The following is a 26,986-nucleotide window of genomic DNA, read 5'->3' on the forward strand; positions in this document are numbered from 1 at the left end:
TATTTTTACAAAACCAGAAGCATGTTTTATTTCAATCCTGTTGAGGGAGTGAAAAGGATGGAAAACACAAAATAAAGGGGAGGGGTCTCTATATAATACACACATCAGGACCAACCACAAGGAATACCCATTACACCCCTCCCCCACCCACTCCTGTGTGGGTTCCAAGGCCAGCTGAGAATAGATGGGCAAGAATTAAGACACCATTGGCACAGTAAGATGGCCAGTGCACCGAGAGATGGAGAGAGAATTTTCCAGGGAGCAAGGCCCTGGGCCTCAGCTGTTTCCCCTGTAGAGGGGTAATGAGAAAACTTTGGCTCAGCAGGAAGGTGGCTGTCAAAAATCAGGTTAGCCTAGTTGGACTTGCCACATTAGGCTATGGGCTGAAGGAGTCAAGACGTCTATCCAGTCGATGCTCATCTCTGCTTTCTCCAAGACCTCTCCTCTTCAGATCGAGAGCTGGCTTGGTTCTCCTCTTCATTTTGGAAGGCAAGGGAATAAGTGCTTATTCTACCCTTCTTACATCTAGGCTACTAAGTTACTACTTTCCTGGCTCTAGAGACAGAAGCCAACTGACAAGGCCGACTCCCTTTCTGAAAGTCGGCTTGAAAGAGCCCTTGGGTTGGCAAAACTGCCTCTGCAAGTTTATCTGAGCTTGCCCCTTATGGCCCCTTCTTAAACTTGTCTGACATATCACACATGTGAGATGTGCACATAAAAGACTTAGTTCCTCTCTACAATTGGATCAGCAATTCCATCTTCAGAGGTGAGGATGAGAGCAGGTGCTAACAGGGGAAGGGTTGCACTGGAGTATAGTCAAGCCTGTAGAAAAGGGAGAGGAATTGTCCAATACAATACAAACAAGTGAAGAATATTTTAGTGGCATCTCTGTAATTTCCACAGACTGAAAGAAAACATGTCAAAAGAAAACAACAAAAAAAGATTGAGTAAGCTGAGTCCAGCCCTTCATCTTATATTTGAATAAAATAAACTCAACTAATACTGCTTCAAGTATAATCATGAAGAGATGGCGCTACGAAAATTCACACTAAAAAATGTGATCAGGTAGCTTATCATCTTAATCCCATGTGCTGCCCTTTTAAAAGACATTTGGGAAATATCTTTGAGGTCTTGGATTGGAAAACGATCCTTTATCCCTTCTGCCTTAATACAAATACCCTTTCAATGGCTGGATGAATTAAGACGTCTGTTGTAAGCTTAATAGGAGGAAAGTGAAAAAGGGGAAAAGCACTAAGATTTGAAAAAAGCTAGCAGCTAAAGCCAGAAACAAGGTTAGGGTCCTCATGGAATCCAGGACTGAAAGTAGAAGAATGGGAGGAGGGAAACAGGCGGAGGGTTCCTGCTGTCCTTTGGCTTTATATCTTTCCCCTGCCTCCCATCTCTCCCAGCAGCTCGATGCAGCTATTGGCCTGCCAGAGGGGATGTAATGCCCAGACCAACTTTTTATTGAGCTTATGCAGCTAATAGACTTGTAAACAGTGCCAATTGACAAAGTTTTGCTGAAAATTACAGCTGTGTCCACTAAACACACCTCTCTCTGAGATTAAAACAAAACCAAAGTAAACAAATACTGAGAGAGAGAATTAAGAGACACATCTTGAGTCTTCCAGGAAGGCAAAGTAAAAAACAAAAACAAAAACGCCACATGGCTTGGTCCCAGGCGCTCACCATGCCTAGAGTTCTGCTGCTATAACCACTGTCTCTCCTCTCTACCAGTGGCTAGGTAGAGGCTGGGGATCAGGGTCATCTTGGGCATGCTGCAAATACAGCATTTGCTGGTGTTGACACCCTTCTGGGGCTGTGATTTCGGACTGCTGTGTCAGGAGCCCATTTCCTGGGAGTAGCATAGGGAGCCCAGGTCCTCAAGGCAGCCTGATGGCAGCCTATACACCTCAGCAAGGGTACCTTGCCCCTTTTCTCCAGTGCGGTTCAATATTGAGGTTGTCTACTCCGGGTTGGCGATAAAACCTGAGCTGTTTTCCTTGTAGGATCCCCTTCCCTTCCCCAACTTGGGGGAGGAGTGGTAGGGGACAGGGAAGGATCACTGAGGGGGTAGAGGGATACCCCGGGGATCGGTGACCTGGCCCTCTTGCAGGTTCTTCACCAGTTGTGCAAGCCAGCGTTTTGTGGTGGTGTCATCTTTTAGCACCTGGGCAAAGGTTGTGTCCTTCAGCTGGTCAGGGAGGCACTGCCTGAGTGCTTCACGTGCCCTACATCAGAAACAAACAAACCAACCAGGGAGACCAACAAATAAACTGACATTTTGGGGCTGGGAATGAGCCCCTTCTTAGCCATAAATATACAGTATCCTGGGAATCTATGCTTCCATCAAGTTACGTTAAGAAGTCATCAAATTCTCCAAAGCCTCTATTAGGCTCAGAGATCTCTATGATGCCTCAATGCAGAATTCCATGTAAAAGCAAAGTGAAATAAAATCATTCAATAGCTCACTATCTCAAACTGCTTTCTGATTTATTACAGTAAGCACTACCAAAAATTCTTTTTAGAATAGATAGGTTATAGCAAATAGAACATTAAAAAAATCAGTACAATAGCAGATAGGGTATCTCACTTATATGACAAATCAATGGGTTTTAATTCTACCCCTAGCTTATCAGTTTATGTCTTTACACAATGTGCTTCAGTTTTATATTTTAAGATCTTGGGTTTTCTGGTGGTTAATTGGAGAAAGGAATCTGAGGGCCTTTCCTGCTTGGGCTGGCTTCGAACCATGATCCTCAGATTTCAGCCTCCTGAGTAGCTAAGATTACAGGCATGAGCTACCAGTGCCAGATAGATGTTAACTCTGGATAGGACTATTCTACACTAAGTTATAGCTTAGAAACTTTGGCAAAACCAGGAATCACTGAAGAATGTGTGGACAAAATCGTAGGGCTACAATAACCCAACTGGCAGGAGACTGAGTTCACATTAAATCAAGTGATCCTCATTCTTAGGAATACAAAAACAACTCCATCATGTGGCTTGGCAGAATATGAGCAAGTAGCTTTCAGCATAAATTATGGATTTACAAAGCAAAGGTCAAACATTTCTAAAATGCATTATACCTACAATGTATGATTTTGGCAGAAACACTAAGAATGTAGGGAAATAAAATAATTAGCTGAAAGACCTTACAGGAATCAGAAGATTGGAAATACAATTTAAGAGTCCTTTGGGCTACGGTACTTTCTGAGAGATCTTTGAAAGTATACTTCTATTTCTGTTCACTTGGAGCAGCAACAGCAGCTCAAACCATACAAGTAATGCGTAATAAGGCTTCCCTTAGAATTGTCTCATCTTTGTAATTTTAGAGTAGGATAGAAAGTTACAATGGGAAGATACAACTTTGGTAGATTTTAAACTTACCACTACAGATTTTGAAAAGTTGGGTTTTTTTCGGTACAAGACGGAAGTTTTTTCTTTTCTCTGTCCTAAAGATATACATAGACCTATCTGTCTATAACTACGTGCATATAGGTGAATATATACAAAAAGTTGAAAAACATATTCAGAAGAGTATTTCCCTGAAGTCCTATAAATCCTTAAATGTTTACCTGGGATTATCTGAGAGTCGAAGGTAACATCTTACTACATGCTTCAGCAGACGGGCAGAAGGCTCTTTGGATAACTGCAGGACCATTTTACCCTGTTTCACCCCAAATAGGGAGAGGGGAAGGGGAAAAAAAAACACACAAAAGAACTATAAAATAATTTTAATTGATATCAGAGGTCAGAACACCTAAGAATTATTGTTATTTCTAGTTAGAAAACTAGAGCTGCCTAGTGCTAATTGCTAACAGACTAAGCTATGCAGTCCTAAGTAAGTTATAAAGAATATATGAAAGAACTTACCAAGATCATGGCAACATGTGAGAAACGCTCATATGTCTGACATATATAAGCCAAACCAGTGTCATCTAAGAGGATCTTCTGGAGGATGAATGTGGCAACCTGGAATAAAGAGAAGTCCTAAGAGTTACTCATACTTTCTGTTCAACTGTCTACCCACTTTCCTAAGCATTATCATTTGGTGATTGAGATAGCAGAGAACTCTGTAGATAACAATTTTTTTCAACTATACGCACATAGTACAAAGAGTTAATAATAAATAATAAACACTACTGTATTGAACATTACTATGTGTGAGGTTTTTTGTTGTTGTTGTTGGTGGTCATGGGGCTTGAACTCTGGGCCTGGACGCTGTCCCTGAGCAATTCAGCTCAAGGCTAGTACTCTTATCACTTGAGACTCAGTGACACTTTGTTTTCTGGTGGTTTATTGGAGATAGGAGTCTCATAGACTTTCCTGCCAGGGCTGGGTTTGAACTGAGATCCTCAGATCTCAGCTTCCTGAGTATTTAGAGGATTACAGGCATGAGCCACTGGCACCTGGCTTTGTGAGGGTTTGTTCTAAAGGCTTTACATACTGTATTTTCCCCAATAAAACCCATTATTCTCATTTTACCTAAAAGGGTAAGTTTCAGGAGTCATCAGCTTTTTATAAGAAGGTGGTAGCTGAGGAAAACTGAGAGGCTGAGAAAGGAGGAAACTTCCTTTTATTTGTATATATGTACTATTTGATCTTTTTATTTCACACACACAAAAAATTAGGCTGGCTAAGACTTCACTGCACATTCAAGTATCAGAAAACAATAAAGATATGACAACAAAATTCTCAGAAAAATAAATAATAACCTGACAGTTTACTTGTAGAGATGTAAGTTCATAGAAAAGGAAGAAATTTAGTGTTTAACCTGCTCTCTCTCTTTTCTGTATTAAGACAGGGTCTTGCTTGTGTAGCTCCAACTAGCCTCAAACTAGGTATTTTCCCATTTCAACCTCCATAGTCTGGGTTTTTACAAAATGATCCTTTTATAAGAATTTTTCTTCAAAAGACAAAAGATATCTTTATATGTTTCAAAATGCCAAAAAATGGCAAGAAATGTTCCAAGACCACAAAGAAGCAGCTGAAGTCAAAAGATAAACTGTTTAAAGCACATACCGTTTTAGAAAGCTCACTTCCAGATTCCATAATGCGCAAACACAAAGGGATAATTTCTGTTGTTAATAAGAAGTTGATTACTTCTTGCTCATCTGTTTTCACCAAGGCCCCTAAACAAAATATACAGAAACAAAATCACTAAGTAAAGTTTTCCAGTTAAATTTATATTGATTACTAAGTGAGTTGCAGAATTTAAGTAACATAACATACAAACTAGTTTCTATGTCAGGGAATCAGATTCATAAATGTAAAAGAAGAGGAACATGGAACTGGAGGTGCAGCTCCAATAGTAGTGCCAGCCTTGAGTAAAAAGCCTAGAAAAACATGAGGCCCTCGGCTGGGAGTGTGGCTTAGTGGTACAGTGCTTGGCTAGTATGCATGAAGCCCTGGGTTTGATTCCTCAGAAAAAGCCAGAAGTGGTGCTGTGGCTCAAGTGATAGAGTGCTAACCTTGAGCAAAAGAAATTCAGGAACAGCGTCCAATTCAAGCCCCGTGACTGGCAAAACAAAACAAAACAAAAAACCCAAATGAAAAAGAAATATCAGACCCATGTTTAAGTCATAGAACTGACACATACAAGGATCATTTCTTTTGCTTCTCTATGAAAATTTTAGGGTCAATGTATTAAGTGGCGCTGTGGCTCAAGTGGTAGAGTGTTAGCCTTGAGCTGAAGAGTTGAGGGACAGCGCCCAGGCCCAGAGTTCAGGCCCCATGACTGGACCCCCTCCCCCCCCCAAAAAAAATATATATATTCAGCTGGGCACCGGTGGCTCATGCCTGTAATCCTTTTTCTTCTTCTTTTTTTTGGGTCTGGTCATGGGGCCTGAACTCTGGGCCTGGGCGCTGTCCCTCAGCTCTTCAGTTCAAGGCTTGAGCCACAGCGGCACTTCTGGCTTTTTTTTTCTTCTGCTTATGTGGTGCTGAGGAATCGAACCCAGGGTCTCAAGCATGCAAGGCAAGCGCTCTACCACTGAGCCACCTTCCCAGTCCTGATCATGCCTGTAATCCTACCTACTCAAGAGCCTTAGATCTGAGGATCTCGGTTAAACCAGCCCAGGCAGGAAAAGTCTTATCTCCAAAACTACCAGAAAACCGGAAGTGGCTCTGTGGCTCAAATGGTAGAGCCCTGAGCTGAAGGATAGTGCCCAGGCCCAGAGTTCAAGCCCCATGACAATAAATTAATAAAAATATTCCAAGTATTATTTTTGAACTATAATTTGGCAAATAATGTCTTTCAAATAATTTTCTAGCTAGGTGCTGGTAGCTCACATCAATAATCCTAGCTACTCAAGAGCTAAATTCAGGAGAATCATGGTTTAAGAACAGCCTGGATAAAAAGTTCTTGAGATCCCCTCTCTCAAACTAATAGCCAGTTGCAGTGGCAGAAGCCTGTCATCCCAGCTACATGGGAGGCCAAGATTGGAAGAACTGCAGGTCCAGACCAGCCTGGACAAAAATGTTTTACAAAATTCCATCTCAGTGAAGAAGGTAGGTGTAGTATTATGTACCTGTTAATCTCAGTAACAGTAGTAGAAAGCCTAAAATACTCTGGGTAGGTGCATCCTAGAGTAAAGAGGAAAACCTCATCTCAAAATAGCACAATTAAAAAAAAAGGGGGTTGGGTGGGGTGCCCTACAGGCTTGGCTCAGCAGCAGAATGCCTGCTTACCAAATACAAAATTCAAATACCAGTATTACAAATTATAAAATCTGATAACCAGGCATGATGATACATGTCTATAATCCCAATACTGGGGAAAGTTAAGGCAGAAAAGTCAAACTGGGATATATAGACTTTGTTTGAAAGCAAGAAAAAAAATTCTATTTCAATTTAGTTGTTAATTTTTTGTGTCTGCTAGTACTGGGGCTTGAACAACAGTTCTATCTCCAACATTTTGGTGGTTAATTGGAGATAAGAATTGAATGGGCTTTCTTGCTTGGGCTGGCTTTGAACTACGATCTTTACATTTCAACTTCCCTAATACCTAGAATTACAGGTGTGAGTCATCAAAAGCTGCTAGTTGGGGCTGGGAAGGTTGGCTCAGTGGTAGAGTGCTGGCCTTGAGCTGAAGAGTTCAGGGACAGTGCCCAGGCCCAGAGTTCAGGCCACACGACCGACAAAAAAAAAAAAAAGCTGCTAGTTGTCTTTTTTTTTTTTTGTCGGCAGTGGGGCTTAAACTCTCGGTCCAGGCACTGTCCCTGAGCTCTTCAGCTCAAAGTGAGTGTTCCACTTGAGCCACAGCAGCACTTACAGTTTTCTGGTAGTTTATTGGAGATAAAAGTGTCATGGACTTTCCTGCCAGGGACGGCTTTGAACTGTAACCCTCAGATCTCAGCCTCCTAAGTAGCTAGGATTACAGACGTGAGCTACTAGCACCTGGCTAGTTGTCAATTTTTAAGCACAGTTGTTAGCAAAAACTCCTTTATCCTTTTAGTGACAGTAGAATCTGTAATAATGTACCCTCCTTATTCCTATTTGTAATTTATGCCTTTTTTTCCTACCTTGGTTAGTCTGGTTAGAAATTTACAAATTTTATTGACTTTTCCCCTAGCAACTTATAGTTCCCTCCCTTTTTTCATTTGAAATATATGAAGTTCTGGTTAAGAATTAGGTGTAGTGGCTCATGCTCATAATCCAAGTATTAGGGAAGGAGGCTAAGACTGGAAGATTGTGAGTTGTAGGCTACTCTAGGCTACACAGTGGGACCTGTCTCAAGAAAAACAAAATCATGACCACCACCAACAAACTGTAGAATAGACTGTATTTGAGAAATAGCCAATTTAACAATTATAATTCCTAATTCATGGTTTATAATCACAGGTATTGACTATATTTTGAAGATAAAAATAATCTAACAAAACAAAGTGTATATAATCAATATTCTTCTTTAGTCAGTTTCTAAACAAAAACTACAAAACATGGAAGAGTGATTTGGAAATAAACCTTGTTATGTATTCTTTTTTTTTTGGTGGCTTGAACTCAGATGCTCTACATCTTAAACTACACCTGCAGTCTCTTTTGCTTTTGTTAATTTTTAAAATTACTGTTTGCCCGGCCTGGCCTCAACCTGAATCTATTTACATCTTCCTCATAGTTAGAATGACAAGTATGTACCATGACTGCCAACTACTGGTCAAGATAGAGGTCCTGCCAAGTTTTTGCCTAGGTAGGCTTCAAGTCATGGTCCTCCTGATTTTCTGCCTCCTGAGTAGCTGGGATCACAGGCATGTCTCATCAAATGTATTATATTTTGTAAGACCAAAGTTAGTTCTTTATCCAGCAGTCTAAGATCTGAAGTGACTACTTTCTATCTTTTTATTGGTTGTGGAGCTTGAACTCAGGCACTGGTCTCTGTCCCTGAGCTCTTTTGCTCAGGGCTATTGCTCTACTACTTTGAGCCATAGCTCCACTTCCACTTTTTGAGTGGTTAATTGGAGATAAGAATCTCACGGGGAATGTTACAGTGCAGATCTCAGTCTCTGGAATAGCTAGGATTACGGGCAGGAGCCATTGGCACCCAGCCTAAATATTTTCTTGAGTGAAATGTATTTTACATTTATCTTCCATACTAAATGAACATACAAACATTAATTTGATCATGAAAAAGTTTAATTAGATGAAATAGCAGATGGTACATCCTTAAAGCCATGGAGAAAACCTGAGAATTTCAGAAGTGAGAAAAACCATAAAAAATAAACAAAAGAATAAAGTCGGAATTTAAATTCTTGTTCCTGTCATATAATATTGTTTTAAATAAAGTTCTTATCTTTACTCTTCCTACTTATATATAAACTGAACTGAATCCTAAATATTGATCCCCAAAGCCTGCTAACATTTAGAATGGTGCTTAATAAGAGTTACCATGTTTTTATAAATTAATATATTAGTGAATGAGAAGACTTCAAAGATGAAAATGAACAAGAAAAAACAAGTAATGCCCAGCTTAAACCACTACTGTGAATTACAATTTCAGGCTTGCAAAAAAAAAAATTAATAACTTACCAATAACTCCAAGGCTTGTAAGCCGAAGATACTCAAAGGGACGTGTTTTGCTAACGGTGTGCAAAAAGGGGTACAAAAAAAGTGGGATGTGTGCTGCAAGAAAAGCTGACCTGAAAGAGAAGAAAAAAAAGTCACTTTCAAAGCACAAGGTTAATTTCTAAGTATCTTGAATATTGAAATTTCCAATCATCTGTAAGGCCTAAATATTAGCAGAGCAAGCAATCTTTTGGAAAGATTCTCAGATGGATTAGTTTTGTCCTCTAGTAGACATGTAGCAAAATCTAGAGGTACTTTTAGCTGCCAGAAGAAAGAAATGTTGAGGGCTATTAGCATCCAATGGACAGAGGCCACTGGATAACTAGGAGAGTATAATTAGCAGTAAGCTGTCTTCATCTTTCCACCCAAAACGTCAATGATGACAATGTTGAATAAAACTAGTCCAGGCTAAGATGCTTAAGGCTATAATCAGCACCAAGTATTTTTTTTTTTGTTGTCTTTTGTCCAATGTGGGGCCTGAACTCTGGGCCTGGGCGCTGTCCCTCAGCTTGAGCCACAGTGCCAACTTCTGGCTTTTTCTGCTTCTGTGGTGCTGAAGAATCGAACCCAGGGCCTCATGCATGCCAGGTAAGCACTCTACCACTGAGACACCTTCCCAGCCCAGCACCAAGTATTTTAAAAATTAATTACAATATCCAACTTTGAATTTTAAAAAATAGGTAAAATGCTACTAGGGGATTTTTCTGCCTGGGTTAGCGTCAAACTGTGATCTTCAGATCTCAGTCTACTGAATAGCTTGAATTACAGGCATGAGCCACTGGCGCCTGGCCTATTTTTGAACTTTTTACACTGTTCTGTTAACTTTCATTTGTAGAAGAAGCTGATTTTATACTTAGGCTTGAATCGCTGCTATGGAACAGTTTTAGTATAATTAAGCAGTATTTTTTGCTCTCTAAAATACTAGCAAATCATTAAATCAGTTTGATCTACTTATGCTCCAATTTTTTTGATTTTTAAAATTACTCCCATGTGGAAGTATGGAATTATATTCTGCTACATTTTAAAACTTAACACATTTCCCTCAAGGCTGAAACCAGACTTTAATGTAGAATGTAAACTGTCAAGTAAAAACATAAGTAGACACATGGAAATACTTAAAAAATACTGAACACATTAAACTAATGAAAAGGAAAAAAAACTCATCGCTATGAGTGGGTAAAAAGTAGAGTACTGAAAACACAGACACACATACACAGAAACACATACAATAATACTGTCCTGTTTCTCATCACTCAGCAAAAGAATCGTATTCAATAAAATATTCCCCTACCAACTCACTAATACATTTACCTGGTTTCTGGGTGTGATGCCACACATTGCAGTAATGCCAGAGCATTACAAACTCTGTTGGATTGGTGTGCTGTCAAGGTGGGTGGGTTGATAGATGGATAAATATTTACTATTTCCTGAAAAATGGAAATTAGTATCAGATGAACAACAAATAGCTAATTACAAAAATAGTTACCATTTTACAGAAGAAACACCACAAAGACAAACTTATTTCCTGCAAAAACTAAACCATCTAAAAAGGAACAGATTGTGGAGGGGAAGGGAAAAAACAAATGGTTTAAATAGGGATACAGATGGACCCAGTGCAACAATGAGATGTACAAATAGTTATGTTGAAAAACAAACTTTACAACTTTGGCGGGGAAGTGGGGTGGGTGGGTGGGAGATGGGAAGGGATGGGAAGGGGAAACAAAGAAAGAAGAAATGTACTCATTAGAAATGCACTCATTATCTTGTCCATGTAATTGTAACCCCTATGTAGGTATTTTCATAATAATAAAAAAATTCACAAAATTGAAAAAAAAGGAACAGAAATAATATTCATTCCTTTGATCACAAAGATAACCAACTAACTACAACAGTCTACTTAATATTCTTAGGAGAGCCTGACACTGATGGCTCATGCATGTAATCCTAGCTACTCAGGAGGCTGAGAACTGAGGATCGCAGTTCGAAGCCATCCTGGGCAGGAAAACTATGTGAGATTCTTTTTTTTTTTTGGTTGGTCTTGGGGCTTGAACTCTGGGTCTGGGCGTTATCCCTCAGCTCTTCAGCTCAAGGGGAGCTCTTTACCACTTGAGTCACAGTGCCCCTTGTGGCTTTTTCTATTGATGTGGTGCTGAGGAATCGAACCCAGGGCCTCATGCATGCAAGGCAAGCACTCTACCACCAAGCCACCTTCCCAGCCCTATGTGAGATTCTTTCTTTTTTTTTCTTTGGGTCCGGTCATGGGGCCTGAACTGGGTGCTGTCCCTCAGCTCTTCAGCTCAAGGCTAGTGCTCTACCACTTGAGCCACAGCACCACTTCCGGCTTTTTTCTTTTTGCTTATGTGGTGCTGAGGAATCGAACCCAGGGCCTCATGCATGCAAGGCAAGCACTCTACCACTGAGCCACCTTCCCAACCCCTATGTGAGATTCTTATATCCAATAAACTACTCAAAAAAGCTGGAAGTGGAGCTGTGGCTTAAGTGGCAGCATGCTTGGCTTGTCTTGAACAAAAGAAGCTAAGGGACAGTGGCCAGGCAGGCCCATAGTTCAAGCCCTGGGACTGGCAAAATATAAAAAAAAAAATAAAAATTTAAGGAATATTTCTACAGGAACAAGTATGGTTACCAGTGTTTCTACTTTAGAGTTTGCAGTTGCAGTCTCTTACATGAGGAACAATTATTATAATTTTTTAAAGCAAACTTGGATTTATTTATTGTTCAATGAATCATCCCATATTAAGGGTCATAGCTCATCAGTTTCACTCATCTTTATATGTCATTCCTTTTTTTTCTGTCGGTCATGGGGCTTGAACTCTAGGCCTGGGCACTGTTTCTGAGCTTTTCAGCTCAAGATGAGTACTCTACCACTTAAGCCACAGGACTACTTCCACAATTACTTTTTTATAACTTCCTCTTTTATCTGCATTCTGCTTTCAGTTATAATGAAGAATAATTCAAATATAATGGCTTATAAGGAAGTCTGAGACTGGAGAGGTAGCAACTGTAAAAAGGGAGAAATAAGGACAAGGAATCTACATATATATACAAACAACATTGAATATATGTACTCTCTATCAAAATTTGGTGATTTGGTGAATACAATTCATTTTGTTTTACTTTATTTTTTTGCCAGTCATGGGGCTTGAACTCAGAGTCTGGGTGCTGTCCCTGAGCTTTTCTGCTCACTGCTAGCACTCTACTACTTTGAGCCACAGCTCCTTTTCCAGTTTTCTGGGGGTTAATGGGAGATAAGAGTCTTCCACACTTAGCTAAGCACTGATAGCTCACACTTGGAATCCTAGCTACTGAGGAGGCTGAGATCTGAGGATTGCAGTTTGAAGCCAGCCTGGCAGAAAAGTTCCCATGAGACTCTTATCTCCAATAAACTACTAAAAATAGTCATAAGTGGAACTGTGCTCACATGGCAGAGTGCTAGCCTTGAGCACAAAGAGGCTCAGCGACAGCACCTTAGGCCCATAGTTCAAGCCACAGTACTGGCACGCATGCACGCGCGCACATACATACACACACACACACACACACACACACACACACACAAATTAGGAATTAGGGGCAACACTTTAAGAAGTGAATATTCCACTACTTAAATATATGGAGATTGTATTTATTAATTTATTCTTCATCAATAAATCATCTGGCCCGAAACAAAGTTACTTTTTTGGGGGATCAGTTGTGAAGCTTGAACTCAGTGTCTATGGGTACTGTCCCTGAGTTCTTTTGCTCAAGGCTAGCGCTCTACAACTTTGAGCCACAGTGACACTTCTGGATTTCTGGTTAATTGGAGGTGAAGAATCTCATGGACTTTCCTGCCTGGGCTGGCTTGAACCTTGATCCTTAGATTTCAGCCAGGCATGAGCCACCAATACCTGGCTCAGTTACTTTTTCTTTTTTTACTTGTAAATGTATCCATCTTTACATCTTAGGATACATCTTAGGGTCTACCCCATACTGACTAAACTGAATCTCTTGAGTAGGATTCAAGGATCCACATTTGAATCAATACCACAGAATTTTCTAAAATAGGTTCTTACAAGAAAGTGAGGGGAGGAGTGACACTGCCCAAAAAGAAATGGATTCTTTACCCAACTTAATGTAACTAACTGTAACCACTCTGTACATCACTTTTATAATAATAAAAATATGTTTAAGAATCATCCTTCTAAAATCTTCTAAATAATTTGAGCAAAGGTAGAAGAAAACAGAAGTGTGATGAAGATAGCTGAATAACATGGGATACACACACACACACACTCACCTGTAAAAGTGCTGCAATAGTACCAAATGAATGCCACAGCATGGGTGCAAGGTCGGGGACAGATTCTCGCTTCTTGCTTAGCTCCAGTAAAGCATTCTCTCTTGTCTCAGGACTAGATAGCTCATTGATCCACTGATAGATCTTTTCTCTATCCACTTGAGCCAGTGCAGTAGGCACAGGCTTCAGGAGGAAACAGTAAAGTAAATGTGAGTTTATTAGAATTAAACCAACTCTTCCCTTTTCTCCACCCCCCCCCCCCCCCGCCCTCTCTTATTTTCTGGCCAGTCCTAGAGCTTGAACTCTAGGCCTGGGCATAGTCCCGGAGCTTTTGTGCTCAAGGCTAGCACTCTACCTCTTGAGTCACAGCTCTACTTCTGGCTTTTTGTGGTTAACTGGAGATGAAAGTCTCACAGACTTTCCTACTCACGCTAGCTTCAAACCTCACATCTCAGCCTATACTGGCCATAAATATCAGAGTCTTTCTCTCTCTCTCTCTCTTTCTTTCTTTTTCTTTCTGGGGTCCGGTAGTGGGGTCTGAACTCGGCCTGGGCGCTGTAGCTAATAGTGCTTATTCCTTAGAGGGAATATACTGGCCATAAATATCAGAGGAGCCCTTCCTTCCTTCCTTTCTTCTTTCTTTCTGGGGTCCGGTCATGGGGTCTGAACCCTGGGCCTGGGCGCTGTCCCTCAGCTCTTCAGCTCAAGGCTAGCGCTCTACTACTTGAGCCACAGCAACACTTCTGGCTTTTTTCTTGTTGCTTATGTGGTGCTGAGGAATCAAACCCAGGGCCTCATGCATGCAAGGCAAGTGCTCTACCACTGAGCCACCTTCCCAGCCCCTCAGAGGAGCTTTTCTGAATATATACATTTGATATAAATGAAATTAACATGTTTGGGGACAGCACTCAGGCCCAGAGTTCAAGCCCCATGACTGACCAAAAAAAAAAAAGGATAAATATATCTCAGTACACCTTTATAATGCAATACTATGTAGCACTTTTAAAAAAAACCTCTTTTCTACATATTAGTATATACAGATACTAAATGAAAAGCAACTAAAAAGGAAACAACAATATATGCATACACACATATTTATATACCAGATTCATAGAAGGACACCTAAGTAAACAGTAGTTATGTCCAAGGCTGGGTATCTATATAGGCGTTTCATGCATTATACACAATAATTATATTCCTCATACTTAAAACATTTTAACGACATGCCTCTAATAGCTGAGAGAGAGAAAAAAATTACAATCTCTCTGTCCAGTATTGGTCCCTCCTTACTGACATCCCTTCCATGGAACAAATTCCAAAATATGGAAAAGCTGTTCCTTATGATTCTTGTATATACTCCATCTATATCCCTTTGGAGACAATCATTACTCATGTAGGAACTATACAAATAGATTTATAGAACTTGATTTCACTACTATGCTGAAGATTTACAACATTTCCTCTAAATTTATTTCTCTAATTTTCAACGTTTGTCAAACAGCACTGTAATTGTGTTTCTTAATTAGTTTTATCTGGAAAATAAAATAGTAGACTAGAAAAAAACATTACAAATTCTTCCTTAACTTACACTCTTTCTTTGTTGGTTCCAGTCCTGGGTACTTCAACTCAAGCCCTGGGCTCTGTCCTTGAGCTTCTTTTGCTCAAGGCTAGCACTCTACCTCTTGAACCAAAGCTCCACTTCTTCTTCTTCTTCTTTTTTTTTGTAGTTTAGTGGAGAAAAGAATCTCACAGCCTTTCCTGCCTGAGCTGGCTTTGAACCACAATACTCAGATCTCAGCCTCCTCAGTAACAAGGATTATAGGCATGAGCCACTGGCACAGGGCTCTTACATAATTTTGTTTTGTTTAAATTTTTTATTATAAATTATAAAGATGACATACAGAAAGGTTAAGTTATATTAGTCAGGTAATGAGTGCATTTCTTTTTGGATCAAGTCACTCCTTCCTTTACGAGTACTCTCTGTTTTTCCCATTTGTCCCCACCACAAGTGTTGTGGGTTTTTTTTTTTTTTTGGGTCCGGTCGTGGGGCCTGAACTCTGGGCCTGGGCGCTGTCCCTCAGCTCTTCAGCTCAAGGCTAGCGCTCTACCACTTGAGCCACAGCGCCACTTCCGGCTTTTTTCTTTTTGCTTATGTGGTGCTGAGGAATCGAACCCAGGGTCTCGAGCATGTAAGGCAAGCGCTCTACCATTGAGCCACCTTCCCAGCCCCAAGTGTTGTGGGTTTTATGTTTGTTTGTTTTTTGTTTTTGCCAGTCCTGGGTAGTGTCCTTGAGCTTCTGAAGCTCAAGGCTAGCACTCTACCAACTTGAGCCACAGTGCCACTTCTAGCCCTTCGTTTATGTGGTACTGAGGAATTGAACCCAGGGCTTCATGCAGGTAAGCACTCTACCACTAAGTCACATTCCTAGCCCCACACAAGTTTTACAGTTCATTTTCCACATACTATCTAGTGAGTATCACTGCTGCATTGGTTTACCTTTTCTATTATTATGCCTCCCTCAAAGGCAGATAAATAAAAAAAACAAAAGAAAACAAAGCAATAAAGGAAAAAGCTTCATTTTCATTTTCTAGAGTTCATTTTGATAAATATTATTTTATATGATTTATCTTACATTTTAAACTATAAATTTCTAATAAATTCAGGATGATTTCTATCCCTATGCCCAACATTCTCACATATAATTTCCTCTAAATCAGGGAGAATAAAAGGGTATTAAAGTCACCCATACTTGCAAATGACGTCACTAATACACAGATGAATTACCTTGCTCAATTTACCCAGTTTTCAAATGGCATATCCTAATGCTTTTCTAAACTATATTTCTAATATACCTCAGGGTGATGAAGTGATAACCTACCCATCACAGATATTGAAAGGCAAGAAACAGAAAGAACTGTATTTGCGAAGTACAGAATGAAGTAGAAAGACTTTGAAATGGACTCAAATTTACTTTATCCAACCTGAATAATGTCCTTCTATAAATGGAAGCCTAATTATAAGCTTTTAGTTTGATGCTTATTACTCCACTTGCCTCATAGAATGAACCACAAATTACAGCTGAAAATATTATACAACTTAAGCCTTCTTTTACAGTAATCTGCTAAAAGCTGTTTTGTAATTCCCACTAGTATTCCTCAAGAATCAAATACTCCTACAATAATATGATTGAAAGAATAAGGTAATTCCCCTCTCTTCCAAAAACAGTGCCCTTGAAACATGACCCTTTTTATGTTGTTAGCTAAGCTCCCCACTTAAAGACCACAGTATTTTTGGAAATGTCATTGCTACCAGAAGAAAGGGTATGTTTATCTACAGTAATATCTTAAAGCATTACAACACCTTAAAAGCCAGGCACTGGTTTACAGCTATAATCCTAGCTGCTGAAGAGGCTGAGATCTGAGGATCTTAGTTCAAAGCTAGCCCAGGCAGCAAAGTTCATGAAATTCCTATCTTCAATTAGCCAGCAAAAAGCCAGAAGTGGAACTGTGATAGAGCTCTAATCTTGAGCTAAAAACTCAGGGACAGTGCCCAGGCCTTGAGTTCAAGCCCCAGTATTGGCATGCATGCATACATATAAATACACATGTATGTACACACACATACACACCAGAAACACACACACACACCAGAAACAGGGTAAACTTGTTTTAGTTCCCCTGACAGTCTCTTAAGAAAAAAAAACAACTCACAATCTAATAACTAAAGGAGATTTCATAGATACTGCTCCATCATCAATATATGCTGATTAATCAGTACTCATTCCTTCCAGTCCTCCCCAAAATCTTGTCATACTTACACCACTATCACTCCATCACTTCTATTAAGAGCCAGCCTGCAACTTGCATTTGATATCCCTCCACACCATGACTCTTGTAAACCAGGTCTAACCCCTCTACATTTCCATTTCAAAGATGATCTAATACCAGCAAAAGAAATGGTGTCCCTAGAAGTGGGCTGGTACTCTGGAAGGCCAATGATTTGTGATTACTTGGGTTCCAAGGCCATCACCAAGTCCTCAAGAAATACTCCAACTTGTGACCTATTGGTGGATATTGTAGTCTCCATGAACCTGGGTTTAAGTGGGCTAGCACTCTACCAGGTGGGTGTTAATGTGGCCCTCACAGGCACTATCTTGGTGTTATGGGTTCTGCAACCATTCAGTAAGAGTAGGGCAGTTTAGTGCCTATCTGTAATTCTTTTTTTTTTTTTTTTTGGTCATTTCTGTTGATTTTCACTACCAATTTAATAGCATTCTAGAACTGAATATCCACCTATCCAGGGATAAATACAACTGCTTTTTACATAAAAATAGGAGTCAATACCTAGAGTACTGACTTTGTCAGACACTATTCATGCTTAACCTCTTCACTAATACTGCTTCTCTTCTGTCAGAAAAGATTAGCTCTAGCTAATCTTTCTTTCTTTTTCTTTCTTGTCGGTTGTGGGGCTTGAACTCTGGGCCTGGGTACTGTCCCTGAGCTCTTCAGATCAAGGTTAGCACGCTACCACTTGAGCCACGGGCCACTCCACTTCTGGTTTTCTGGTGGCTAATTGGAGATCAGAGTGTCATGGACCTTCCTGCTCAAGCTGGCTTTGAATTGTGAGCATCAGATCTCAGCTTCCTGAGTAGCTAGGATTACAGGAGTAAGCCACTGGCGCCTGGCTTTAAAGATGATTTTCTAATAAATGATTTTCTTTAACTTAGGCAATAAAGATAGTGAATATATAAAAATCTTGGTAAAACTGGGGCTGGGAAGTTGGCTCAGTGGTGGAGCGCTTGCCTTGCATGCATCAGGCCCTGGGTTCGATTCTTCAGTACCACATAAGCAAAAAGAAAAAAGCCGGAAGTGGTGTTGTGGCTCAAGTGGTAGAGCGCTAGCCTTGAGCTGAAGAGCTAAGGGACAGCACTCAGGCCCAGAGTTCAGGCTCCACAACTGGACCCCTCCCCCCCCAAAAAAAAATCTTGGTAAAACTTATTTAGTTCAACAGAATCTGAAAGAACACTACCATGAATAATGTCACTAATGTTAAGAGAAAATTAACTATTGAGGTTACAAAGCACTTAATATTTTAGTGATAGGAAAATAGTTTAACATACATTATGAATATATTATGTCATCAAATTATGGCTCAAAGAGAAAGAGGGCACTAATTTAGTTTGTGGCAACCACAATTTTATAGCACACATAGGAATCTAGTTTTAGAAAAGGGAAAATATTTGTATAGTTTGAACTATGTATTAATTTATTCAAATACAATTTTTTTTATCTTGTTGGGGATTGAATACAAAGCCTCACTCATCACCAATTGACAAACTCTTTTTCTAACCCAAACATCAAAAGCCTAACTCTCATTTGGCAGATAACAATAAAAACTCAAAACATATCATATTCTCCTTCTAAATTTCAAGGATTATAAAACCAGAAGAACCTAAAAACTATTTTTTTTTTCTAAAACAGGAAGTGAAGTAAAAGGAACACTGTGAGGAAGAACAGAAACTGTTTTGTACTTTTTTTGTGCCAGACCTGGGGCTGGAACTCAGGACCTGTGTGCTGTCCCGAGGCTTTTGTTTTTCCCTCTCCCAAAACTAATGTTGTACCACTTGAGACATACATCCAATTCCAGCTTTTTTGATGGTTAACTAGAGATAAGAGTCTCAGTTTCCTACCTCAGCTAGTTCTGAATTGCGATCCTTGAACCCAAGCCTCCTGAATACTTAGAATTATATAGGCCTGAGCCACCAGCACCTGGCTTCTCCCATTCCTTTTAAAGGACACTGCAGCATGTATTTCTAGTCCTAGCTACTTAGAAGGCTGAGGCAGGAAGATTGCTGGGAGCTTAAGACTAACTTGGGCAATATAATAAGACCCAGGCTCAAAAAAAAAAAAAGGATCATCTATAAAGCAGAGTCCTAGTTCAGATGTGCTACAACTCTTTAATTACTGAGGCAGTGGCTGATACAGATGTCAAGGTAGTAGCTAGCACAATTCTGCCCTGTAGTAGTAGTAGATAAGCAAATTCACCTGTATGATTTGCCTACTGGAAGATCATCTAACTTTAAAACATTAACAATGGATATGGTCTAGACCCTTTTTTGGGTCTAAAGAATCAAATGAAAACCACAAATCTTTTTTTTTTTTTAAAAAGGGACAGTTTTTTTTATCTTAATAAATTAATTTTATTTATTTTTTTATTTATGTGCTACCAAGGAATTGAATCCATGAAAGAAAAATACAATTGTGCCAGGCGCCGGTGGCGCACGCCTATAACCCTAGCTACTCAGGAGGCTGAGATCACAATTCAAAGCCAGCTCGGGCAGGAAAGTCCATGACACTCTGATCTCCAATTAGCCACCAGAAAACCGGAAGTGGCCCTTGGCTCAAGTGGCAGAGTGCTAGCCTTGAGCTGAAGAGCACAGGGATACTGCCCAAGCTCAGAGTTCAAGCCCCACAACGACAAAAAAAAAAAAAAAAAAGAAAAATACAATTGCAAAACTGTATTAAGAAACTGCACTAAGAAACTGTTTCCTTACAATGCAATCATGGATCTAAAATTAAGAATCTGTTTATTAAATTATAAAATAGGAAAGATCTAAACTTCCAAGTGACAACATAAAAATGTAAGTTGAATGCATATTGGATTGAGAGGTCCAATGGTTTCAAAACATAGTATAGCCATTTCTAGAACTATATAGCTTAAGAGAAATTATTTAACTTTCCAATCCTCGATTTTATCATGGTTAAAGTGGAATACTGTATTAAATAACCAGTCTTAGCTCTAAAATCTCAGAAATTAAATATATTTACTTTTTAAAGTAAAAAATTTATTTCATTGAGGTATAATTTGCATACAAATTGTAAGTACATTTATTTTAAGTATACAGTTCAAAGATTATTTTTTTGGGTCCAGTCCTGGGACCTGAACTCTGGGCCTGGGCGCTGTCCCTCAGCTCTTCAGCTCAAGGCTAGCACTCTACCACTTGAGCCACAGTGCCACTTCCGGCTTTTTTCTTTTTGCTTATGTGGTGCTGAGGAATCGAACCCAGGGCCTCTGGCATGCAAGGCATTCGCTCTACCACTGAGCCACCTTCCCAGCCCCTGTACCACATTTTCTTGATCCACTCATCCATTGTAGAAATTTGAATTGTTTTCATACCTTGGCTATTGTGAGTAGTACAGGAATGAACATGGATGTGCAAGTGTCTTTACTGTATCTGACTTGTAATATTCTAGATAGATGCCTAAAAGTGGTACTGATGGATTGCAGGAGAATCTTATATTTAGTTAAGGTTTTTTTCCCCCTAGCTTAATCATGATATATATCTAAATGAGTCACCAATGGCTAACTCCAATTGTCAGAAACACATAGTACTGGTAATTGGTCCTTAATCTCTAAAAGATCCTAATAGTTACGTAAAAAGAAGAGTATCTTTTTGTTTTCTTGATATGTAACAATTTCAAAAAATGGATTAGATTAAAACAGAAGTAATTTTCCCAAGTCTGTACTCAACATGTAGCTTTGAATGTCAATATAATGACATTTTAAGAAAAAATACTTTTAAAGTAGTAAAGTATTAACCTAATTATCCTCATAACATTATAAAATAAAAAAATATAAGCAAAGAGAAGTTACACAATTTGCCTAAACTGTCAATGAGAGATCTGGGATAAGACAGAGAATTAGATCTTGTGGAGTGCACAGGATTCCTCCACTTGCCAAAGAGAGCCTCTGTGAATATATCCTAGCTTCAACAAAAATGATTAACAATACCATTGTAACTAGTGAACAATGAAAGAAAAGAATTTAGGAATGTTAGAATTGCCAATGAAAATCAGTAAAGAATTTTTTTTGTGGGTCCTGAGGCGCTGTCCCTGAGCTTTTTTTTTTTTTTTTGCTCAAGTACCACTTCTGTTTTTTTTTTTTCCTCAGTAATTTATTGGAGATTAAGAGTCTCATGGACTTTCATGCCCAGGCTGGCTTTGAAAGGAGATCCTCTGATCTTAGCTTCCTGAGTAGGATTACAGGAGTGAACCTGGCTAGTAGAGAACTTTATTTTTTTATTTTTTTTGCCAATCCTGGGGATTGAACTCAGGGTCTAGGCACTGTCCCTGAGCTTCTTTGGCTCAAGGCTAGCATTCTGTCACTTGAACCACATCATCACTTCTTGCCTTTTCTGTTTATGTGGTACTGAGGAATCAAACCCAAGGCTTCAGGATGCTGGGCAAGCACTCTACCACCAGCCACTCCCTCTTCCCCTATTTTTTTTTTTTTTTTGGTCGGTCGTGGGGCTTGACTCTGGGCTTGGGCGCTGTCTCTGTGCTCTTCAGCTCAAGGCTAGCGTTCTACAACTTGAGCCACAGAGCCACTTCCGGTTTTTTAGTGGTTAATTGGAGATAAGAGTCTCATGGACTTTCCTGCCCAGGCTGGCTTTGAACCGAGCTCCTCAGATCTCAGCCTCCTGAGTAGCTAGAATTACAGGCCTGAGCCACAGGCGCCTGTCACTCTTCCCCTATTTTTAAAGAGATAAAACTTATTTGGCTCACATTCCATGGTCAACTGGCTATAATACTTTTAGACCAGTGGCAAGGAAGAAACAGCATGGAGGAAGGGCATGGCAGAGGAAAGCTGCTCACTTCATAGTAGCCAGAAGCAAAGTAACTTAAGACACATCTTTCTAGAGCAAGCCCTCAGTGATTTGTTTCCTCCAAATGTTTCCACTTCTTTCTTTCTACGACCTCTCAACAATGACATCATATTATGAATCCATCAAGAAATTAATCCATTCATTAGGTCAGAATTATCAGTAACAAATAACTTCTCAAAATTTCAAACTCACACCTGTAATCCTAGCTACTTAGGAGGCTGGAATCTGTTTTGAAACCAGCTTGAGCAGGAAACTCTGTGACCTCTGTTTTGTTTTTTTTTTTGGGGGAGGGAGGGTGGTGGTCAGTCGTGGGGCTTGGAACTCTGGGCCTGGGTGCTGTCCCTCAGTTCTTCAGCTCAAGACTAGTAGTGCTCTACCACTTTGAGCCATAGCATCACTTCTGATTTTTCTGGTAGTTAATTGGAGATAAGAGTTTCACAGACTTTCCTGCCCAGGCTGGCTTTGAACTGTGATCCTTACATCTCAGCCTTCTGAGTAGCTAGGATTACAGGCATGAACCACCAGCTCCAAGCTCTGTGACCTCTTATCTCAAATTAAACACCAAAAAGCCAGAAGTGGTGCTGTGGCTCAAGTGGTAGAGTGCCAGCCTTGAGCTGAAGAGCCCAGGGACAGTGAGTGCCCAGGCCCATGACTGACAAAAAATAAAAAAATTATATAATATAAGGTACAATGGCACAAAGTAAACATTTCTATCCAAAAGAGAAGAATGGAGACACAAAAGGTAGAAATGGGACCAAAGCTAGATCAAAACTCAGCTTGACAAACATTAAATCCTATACTTCCATATCTAGCATCTGAGACACACAATGGCAGGACATGAATTGAAAGAGGCAAAGGCAATCCCATCTATATGGCCTTGTTGGCAGTAGTGCACATAGTCTCTAGGGCTGGCTCTACTCTCTGCTTGTAGCTTTCTCTAGCAGACAATCCATGTTCCTGGGATCTCCATCCTCATGTCTCCAATGCAGCTAAGGAAGTTTCACAGCTTCATGCATCTCCCTCTAGTGGAGCTGCCTTCAGCTACTCCAATCTTGCTACATGTGGTCTTGCCTCCTAATCTTTCTTTTGAGGACTTAGTGGAAATTTCCCTGAAACTGTAACTCTTTCATTTTGCTAAAGGTCTAATTTTAGCTGTTTCACTAGCAATATCCAAAAAGAAGGAACCTCCAAGGTCTATAACAAAGTAATCTGTTACTTTACTTAGGCAAGAACAAATTATTTACTGAATGTACCTAGGTAACCACTAAGCATTTTGTTATTAATTTTTTGTGTATATCTGTGTCTGTGTCCTGGGACTTGCCCTGAGGCCTGGTCACTGTCCCTGAGCTTTTGTGCACAAAGCTAGTGTTTTTAACACTTAAGCCATAGCTCTGCTTTTGGCTCTCATTAAGTTTTAGAATATTCTAGTGTTGTATTTCTGTCCTTATTAAATAGGGGAAAATAAGGAAATTATGCTCTGTGGCGGCAGCAATAAAAATATACATATAAAGGGTACATTTCATGACAGGAGTCTATTATACTAACCATTTCTATTATAATAATTTCCAGTCTAAATAAGCTATTTCTCCAATTATTTCATTATCTGTGCTATCCCCTCCTAGTAAACAGCATCCTAAATTCACATGTAATCACATTCTCCTTTTAATAGTACTTTCTATATCTATAACTGGGAGGACAATTTACCTGACCCCCCCTTTTTTTTTTTTGCTGGTCACGGGGCCTGAACTCTGGGCCTGGGCACTGTCCCTCATCTCTTCAGCTCAAGGTGACCACTCTACCACTTGAGCCACTGCACCACTTCCAGCTTTTTCTGCTTATGTGGTGTTGAAGAATCAAACCCAGGGCCTCATGCATGCAAGGCAAGCACTCTACCACTGAGCCACCTTCCTAGCCCCTTTACCTGTTATTTTATTTTTTATTTTTATTTTTTTTGTTGGTCGTGGGGCTTGAACTCTGGGCCTGGGCATTGTCCCTCAGCTCTTCAGCTCAAGGCGAGCGCTCTACCACTTGAGCTACAGTGCCACTTCCAGTTTTCTGGTGGTTTATTGGAGATAGTCTCATGGTCTCTCCTGCCCAGGCTGGCTTTGAACCGCGATCCTCAGATCTCAGCCTCCTGAGCAGCTAGGATTACAGGCGTGAGCCACCAGCGCCCAGCTTTTTACCTGTTATTTTAAAAGAGAGATTACCATAGGACATTGGGGATAGGCATGAGGGATTGAGGAGGTGGCTCACTTTTTATGTTTTAGTCTCATCACTGAAGAGTCTAGTCAATAAGTGATACAAAGGACCTGTTGGAACTGCTGTAGTCCAAACAGTATAAGAAGTGAAAGTACATTTAAAAGTTTAAATTTTCTGTTGTTGTCGGTCATGGGGCTTGGACTCAGGGCCTAGGCGCTGGTCCCTGAGCCCTTTTGCTAGAGGCTAGTGTTCTACCTCTCTGAGCCACAGCTCCACTTTGGTTTTCTGGTGGTTAATTGGATATAAGAGCCTCAGGGACTTTCCTGCCTAAGCTGGCTTTGAACCGTGATCCTCATCTCAGCCTGCTGAGTAGGTAGAATTATAGGTGTGAGCCACCAGCACCTGGCTAAAGTTCAAATTTTGTTGCTTTGCCGGTACAGCTTAAACTCAACCCTGTTCTCACTTGATTTGCTCAATCACATCTGTGCTCTACCATTTGAGCCACACCTTTAGCTCAAACAATGAAATTTTTGTTAGGCACCAATGGTTCATGCCTGAGGTCCTAGCTACTCAGAAGACTGAGATCTGAGGACCAAGATTCAAAGCCAGCCCAGGCAGGAAAGTATATGAAACTCTTATCTCCAATTAACCAACTAAAAGCTGGAAGTGGAGGTGTGGCTCAAGTAGTAGTGTTAGCCTTGAGTGAAAAAGCTAAGAGAAAGCATCTGGCCTTGAGTTCAAGCCCTAGTGTGGACACAGGAGGGGAAAAAAAATCAGTATTTAAATTAACATAAAGCATTGTAAATTTAATTGAAGAAATGAGTACTGAGTACTATCAGTAATATAACACTCTTTTAGTGGCTGTTCCAAGCAACAGAAGATAAAAAGAATTAAGTAGGTGCAGAGTGTAGGGATACAAGGAAGAGTGGCTTGTTATTAAAGTACAAACTCTGGAAAGGACATGATCAGATTTTGGGAGATCAACAAACCAATTTTGGAAGAATTTTCCTTGTTTAACTTGCCTGTCCTCTACCTGCAGCAACCACATCTTCCAACTTGACTCTTCTCAAATTATAGCTGTAATTTGGAAGAAGGAACAAAAAGCTAGGGAAATTTAAATCACCTAACTGAAAGCTATAAAGGACACTTTTTCACTTAGACTAATTACAAACACTTAGAAACATGGTGACAAGAGGCAGAATACTGTCTCTGGAAATAGCAAATTGACAGGAATCAGATTTCAAGAAGCAATGTTTCCTACTGCTTAGTCACATTCAGCTGGATTTTTCATTTTGTACACTTAATGTTAAGGCTTTTTCCTGACCTACTTAGTAATTTTATCATTTTTGTCTGATATTGTAATTTCAGTACACTGAATCCTTCAATCACTTCTTGTGTTTTTGTTGTTGTTTTTTTTAAAGGAACTAGCCTTCCGAGGCAGGTGACTAAATGATCCTTTTCCCGATTACGGCTAAGTAAGCTCAGTGGTCACTTCTTTCATCTTCAGCCTTTCAATCAGTAACGTAAGCTGGGCACCTGTGGCTCACGCCTCTAAGCCTAGCTACTCGGGTTCGAAGCTAGCCCTGGCAGGCAAATCCAAAAGGCTCTCATCTCCAATTAATCAGAAAAAAAAAAAAAAAAAGCTGGAACCCTGGAGTAGAAAAGCACAAGTACTTTTGGTTGGAGCTAAAGGTGTGACAAATACCGAGGCCGTACACGTGGGTAAGGACATCACACACAGGGGCCTGGTAGACCACGGCGAGGAGTCTAGACTCCCTAAATGCCCATGGAAAACCACAGGATTACAATACCCGGCTCGTCTTTCTAGTTAAGACCATGCTGGTAACAGGAGCTTTAAACGCTGAGAAACGTTAAGTCCGACGCAGTAACTATGCAGGCTCTCTGGGCCTCTCTGGCTTTCCACCCCGCAAAGCAAGTGGCTTGAGCTTGGAATCCCCATGTCCTTCCCACTGGGATGTGCCTGGGCGGTGAGTTCGAGGAGCACGAGCCTCGCCGGACTGACCGTGGAATTCCCGTCCGCTCGGCGGGCGCCCGGCACCCGGCACACAACTGGCGCCCTCAAACTGTCGCTCAGCGCAATGAATCAATGAATGGCCGGCCGGGGCCGCGCAGGAGGCGCGTTGGGTGCGGGACCAGGCCTAGTGCTGACGAGGGAAGTGAAATGTGCCGCACGCACGGGAGGCCGTGAGAAGCACCGGCGAGGAGAGCGGGGGCCGCCTCCACCACAGCCGGGGGACAGCACCCAGGGCCCCGGGCCTCGCGGGCTGGGGACAGAAATAGCTTGCGCGACGCCTGACACAGAGACAGCGAAGAGGCCCGAAACGCCGGGCCAAGGAGGCGTCTGGGCCCAGACACTCACCGCGGCGGTCGCCAGGCTGTGCATGTTGGGAGCGGCCGCCGCTCTCCTTCCTCCGCTGGGCGCGTCCGACCCGCGTCCCAGCTTCAGCGCCTCAGAAGCCGAAGAGGAGCCGCCATCCGCTTCGCTCCGCCCCCTTCGCAGACCTCTGACCTCTGACCCCTAGCTCCGCCCACACAGATTCCCGCCTCCAGCCGTCGGCCTAGTCAATTGGACAGCCCCAGGGCATTTTCTTTATCCTTTTAAGATTCCGGACCAGGAGGACGTTGACAACACGGTGGTCTGCATATTCCCCGGGAATCAAGCTGGCATCCGGGGAAGCGTGAACTCTGACCTTCCACCCAAAGGCCAGGGAAGGGCGGGAAAAATACCAACAGCCTCCGGAGGACA

The 26,986-nt window shown here is 40.9% G+C and overlaps 1 protein-coding gene across 1 annotated transcript; it reads right to left on the reverse strand.

Annotated features, from left to right (window-relative positions):
- Cnot9 (CCR4-NOT transcription complex subunit 9) lies at positions 1 to 26,982 on the reverse strand. The gene is made up of 8 exons (XM_042679128.1): positions 26,600 to 26,982; positions 13,358 to 13,537; positions 10,375 to 10,490; positions 9,028 to 9,137; positions 5,026 to 5,135; positions 3,877 to 3,975; positions 3,579 to 3,670; positions 1 to 2,231 (listed from the first exon to the last, which is right to left on the reverse strand). Exons 1-8 carry the CDS (start codon positions 26,621 to 26,623, stop codon positions 2,063 to 2,065), a joined length of 900 nt encoding a protein of 299 aa, XP_042535062.1. The 5' UTR covers positions 26,624 to 26,982; the 3' UTR covers positions 1 to 2,062.
- Positions 26,983 to 26,986: the final 4 nt, after the last annotated feature.

This window comes from Dipodomys spectabilis, unplaced genomic scaffold (assembly GCF_019054845.1).
Source record: "Dipodomys spectabilis isolate Male_0828 unplaced genomic scaffold, ASM1905484v1 ptg000051l, whole genome shotgun sequence".
NCBI lineage: Eukaryota > Metazoa > Chordata > Mammalia > Rodentia > Heteromyidae > Dipodomys > Dipodomys spectabilis.

Coding starts and splice junctions, on each gene's coding strand:
- Cnot9 (XM_042679128.1), bottom strand. CDS start 26,623: ATGCACAGCCTGGCGACCGCCGCG. Junction 13,538..26,599: donor ACAGCCTGGCGACCGCCGCG/GTGAGTGTCTGG, acceptor TTCCTCCTGAAG/CCTGTGCCTACTGCACTGGC. Junction 3,671..3,876: donor CACATGTTGCCATGATCTTG/GTAAGTTCTTTC, acceptor GGGGTGAAACAG/GGTAAAATGGTCCTGCAGTT.